Source organism: Gekko japonicus, unplaced genomic scaffold, assembly GCF_001447785.1.
Source record: "Gekko japonicus isolate JY-2015 unplaced genomic scaffold, Gekko_japonicus_V1.1 scaffold1205, whole genome shotgun sequence".
In the NCBI taxonomy this organism is placed as follows: Eukaryota; Metazoa; Chordata; class Lepidosauria; order Squamata; family Gekkonidae; genus Gekko; species Gekko japonicus.
Genome location: NW_015175395.1, coordinates 261,789 through 266,298, shown reverse-complemented (window position 1 = coordinate 266,298; position 4,510 = coordinate 261,789). Strand labels below are relative to the sequence as shown.

The following is a 4,510-nucleotide window of genomic DNA, read 5'->3' as shown; positions in this document are numbered from 1 at the left end:
TTCCCTACATTATCTCTGGAAATCACTGAAAACTCTATGGTTTTTCCCCCAAGAAGTGACATCAGTCCTCTCTAGGAGTCACCAAATGCGCTGTGGTTTTACTACAGAGGTATGACATCACTTCCTCTTTTTCTTCCCCGGAAGTGACATCACACCATCAGCTTGACAACCATTTTTAAAAAATTTTCTCCAGGGGAATTGGAGGCAGGGATTCCCGCCCTCGGGGAGGTGGCGTCCATATACCATGCTCAAAGACGGCAGGAGGTCGGGAGAGAAGCCAACAAAATGGAAAGTGAAGGGTTATGGCAACGGAAGGCAAGGAAAAGGAGAACCAGGAGGAGATAAACTTGATTTCGTTTTGGTTGGAGGTGGAGGCTTAAGGAGCCTGGTGAGGGATCGGGAGAGAGAGAGCCAGAGGGGCCACTGCGGAGGGGATCGCCCGGAAAGATCGTTCCTCTCTTGATTCAGAGGGTTTAAACTTGCTTTTCTAGGGGGAAATACTGTAGCATCAATAATCTAAGAGACTAGCCAGTTGCAGCCTAACATGCTTAATATAGCCGCAATAGCCAGCAGTAAATGTTATGTACGGGTGGAGCTTGAGTCTGAGCAGGGCTCCAAGACTATTGGTCGTTACTGGTAACGGCCAATCATTATTTCGGACGATAACCCAACAGCTGCACTGTCATTAGCGACATTGCTTGTAGTTCATGCAAATGAAGGGTTCTGGCTGCCTGCTTGGGATTGGTTGTTCTTTAAGGTGGGTGTGGTTTTTACAAGTATAAATTGGCTCCTGTTGAGCCTGTGTCTTTGGTTCAGAAGTTCAATAAAGAAGTATGTTGTTATGAAAAGAGCCGCCTAGTCTCAATACTTAATAGTAAATATTTTCGGGGGGGGGAGGGGAGACTGATGGAAAGAAGCCAATTAAAGCTATCAGCAGTAGGATTCCATAAATGAAGCCGACAGCACAGCTTAAAGTGCCATCAGAGAGAGAAACAGTAAAATGATATCCAGAATTTAACTCTTGACAAATTCCCGGACAGTCAAGTATGGGCTAACGGAGCAGGGAGTTCTGCAGTCAGGGGCCACAGCTGAAAAGGTCCTGCCCTGCATGTCCCTTCCAACGTCACTTCTGCCAACAGTAGAGTTGCCCAGTGGGAGGGTTAGGGGCAGGGACATGGAAGCAATGTCACCAACATCAGTGGGTCACTTCCAGGTACAACCTGGAAGTGACTGTGGGTAGCTCTAGGAAGCACTGGAAACTCGTAAGTGAAACCATAGCATCCCCAGCAATTCCTAGAGCTTCCCATTGGCACTTCCAGGTTGTACCAGGAAGTGACATAGCAGCACAGAGGATGCAGGTGGTTTCTAAAAAATGTCATCTGCCACCGCTCATAGCATCAAGGGCAGCAGCTGGTAGGAGGCCTCTTGCCGTAGCTAACAGAGCAGAGCACCAGAAGCCAGATCGGCTCCTAAGGGGTGGAGCTGTATGAGAACAAGGAGCTGAGGGTGGTGGCATTACCTGGAGAAAGAAGATGGTAATGATGGGGCAGAGGTCCATCAGTGGCTATTAGCCACAAGGTATAGATAGGGGCTCTGAGGCAAGTGATGCTCTGTCTTCTTGGTGCTGGGGGGGGGGTCAACAGTGGGAGGGCTTCTAATGTCCTGGCCCCACTGGTGGACCTCCTGATGGCACCTGGTATTTCTGGCCACTGTGTGACACAGAGTGTTGGGTTGGATGGGCCTTTGGCCTGATCCAACATTGGCGTCTCTTATGTCCTTATGTTCTTATGACTTTCTCTCCCCTTTTGCCTTTTCCTTCACACAGGAGTGGACGGCTCCATGTTCGAGGTCCTGCCCCAGTCTGCCGACCTGCCTGACTTGCAGCGCTGCCGGGTCTGCTCAGACCGCTGGAAGTCCTGCATCTGCAGCTACTCGCTGAGCATCGAGTGGTATCCCTGCATGCTCAAGTACTGCAAGAACCGTGACGCCACCGGGAAGGTCTCCTCGTACAAGTGTGGCATCCGCAGCTGCCAAAAGGGCTACAGCTTTGACTACTACGTGCCACAGAAGCAGCTTTGCCTGTGGGACGAGGAGACCACTTAGCAGGAGAGCTGGGGGGCCATTTTGGTGCACTTTGCTGGTGCCTCCACGTGTCCCCGGACTGCACAAGCAAGATGGCTGCCTGGAAGAGGAGAAAAGGGGGCGGGGAAGACCCCGGGGCACTCAATTTCATGAAGGCTTGGTGCAAGTGAGCCTGGCGTCTTGGCGCCCCCCCCCCCCACTGTATCTCCCTGGGACTCACAGAGAGGGGCTGTGTGTCTCTGGTTCAGAAACTGCAAAAGGAGAGTGAAATGCATGCACTTGAACTGCACAGGAATCCTCAAAGGTATCTGAGCCAGCCCCAAACCTTTTTGGCTTCAGCTGTTCTTGACCTTCGTGTTTTCTGGACAACCAAAAATTAAATGTGACCCAACACTGCTGCTGCTGCTGCTGCTTTTTGTAAAGAAATCTGAGGAAAGCAAATGGAAAGCCTTTCTTGGCACGCCTACCAGAGAGAGGCCACAAAAGTTGGAGGCCCTGTGGGGTGATCGATTTCCTCCAGCACATCCCTCTCTGTGCCTTTTGGCCACTCGGGAGGCTTGAACTTCTGACCTGTGGCTTTGGAGGATGTTGGAGACGCTAAGGTTGCTACTTGGATCAGCCTCTAGAGGGAGACCAAGAGCCACCGCAAGATGGCTGTCCCACGCTCGAAATGGGTTGTTGTCATGTGACACAACTAGAGTCGTAGCAGAGGTGAAAAAGCAGGGGGGGGCAGGATGCTGAACTGTGCTACGCCTGCATGGTCTTTACAGGAAGATGGCAGCTCCAGAGTAACGAGAATGTCCTGGAGGGTATATTAACTTCCTGCATCCCCTCAGACTCCACAATAGCTAATGCATGCTTGCTTTGATGAGTAGGTAATGTAGGTCCAGAATGATCCAGCAGCCTCACCATCTGGCTATACTCAGTGATCACCTGGTTGATGCTAGGAATCTGGGAGTGGAGAACGGTCACAAAGCTCCGCCCCTTGATTCTGATTGGCTCTGTAGCACTCGTTGGGGGGGGCAGAGAAGACTGAAAAGCCTTCCCCTTCTTTCGTCAGCTCCCCAGTAGGACAGACAAATTAGTTCATGCAGATCTGGCTTTCTTCAATCACCGGTTATTCGGCCTCCTGAAATTTTTTCATTTCGGTGAGCTGAAGGCCGGGGAAGAAGGGAAGTTCGGGAGCCGAGGGATGCAGCTGAAAATTATAGAGCGTCTTTTTGTTCTGGTGCCTTCCTCCGTCGCTCTCAGATTGTGCGTGCCTTTGGGGCCTGCCGTTCCCCCAAACTGTGAGCAAATGAAAACGGGCCAAGCTGTAACTACAAGGGCCCTATTTAATTCATTGGAGCAGGGAACGAAGTTTGCATTCGAGGAGGGGTCGCTGAGGTGGGTGCCACAAGGGGCACAGACCATGCACATTTATGGCAACCTCAGCAGCCCGGTTATGGTATAAGATCCAGCCCACACTCCAGCCTGTTGCTCCGGCTCTGTGCTGATGCAGACTCCTCTGTGCAGTTACACCACAGGCTGAGCCGTCTTGATGTGAAGTTGCCTTGCACCAAATCAGGCCTCCGCTCCACCTAGCTCTCTGTTGTCTTCTCTGACTGGTAGCTGTTCTCCAGGGTCTCCAGCAGAGGAAGGTCATTTCCAGCATCTCCTGCATGCAGCCCCGGGGGGGGGGGGGGGGGTGTGACAATAGCCTCTAAGCTGTGGGGTCTTGTGAGCAAGAATTCTACTTTGTGAGCTACTGGCATGAAAGTTGTGAGCGAGCGATTTGGCTACTGCAAAAATCAGTTCGCTCTGGAGCCCTCCTTTCCTGAGCTAAGACAAAAACGTACGAGCCGGAGGCTAAAAAACTGTGAGCTAGCTCACACTAACTCAGCTTAGAGGGAACACTGGCTAGGGGCATTCTCTTCTGCCAAAATTGATTCCTGCCATTGGTGGGGGAAACATTCCCTGCTCTGCTTCCTCAGTATTCTCAATCTGTAAAATGGGGGGGAAGGGGTGGCTATTTTACGTTAAGCTATTCACAAGGCGCGGGGGATTACATCCCACTCTTTCATTGGATAAGGGACGCAACGCTTTACCAAGATGCTTTACAAAGTGGTCACTGTCTGTTGCCACCTGGCATTCTTGTGCCTGCTGGTTCTCTCCATTGTTCCGCCGAGCAACAGAGAACTGAACCCGGTACCCTGCCAGAATTTTGGATAAAAGGCTACTCCCACTTAGACAGGCAGAGAGTGAAAAGCCAACTGAAAGTTTTGGAGATAGAGCCATGAAAACATTTGCACGGGACATTTGCGCCTTCTTTTTTTTTAAATCCAGACGGGCAGGCCAAAATCTTTGGGCAGGCCGAAATCCAACCGGCGGGGCCTTTCCCAGCATGCCACGAGGGGGAGAGCATTGCCCGTTTGGTTCCTGCCCGTCA

The 4,510-nt window shown here is 51.4% G+C and overlaps 1 protein-coding gene across 1 annotated transcript in view; it reads left to right on the top strand.

Annotated features, from left to right (window-relative positions):
* The window catches only part of OAF (out at first homolog), a 6,958-nt gene extending 4,689 nt beyond the window's left edge, over positions 1–2,269 (top strand). The window contains exon 4 of the mRNA XM_015425672.1: positions 1,826–2,269. Coding sequence (XP_015281158.1) covers positions 1,826–2,103 — 278 coding nt within the window. The 3' untranslated portion in view covers positions 2,104–2,269. The remainder of the gene's footprint in view (positions 1–1,825) is intronic.
* Positions 2,270–4,510: the final 2,241 nt, after the last annotated feature.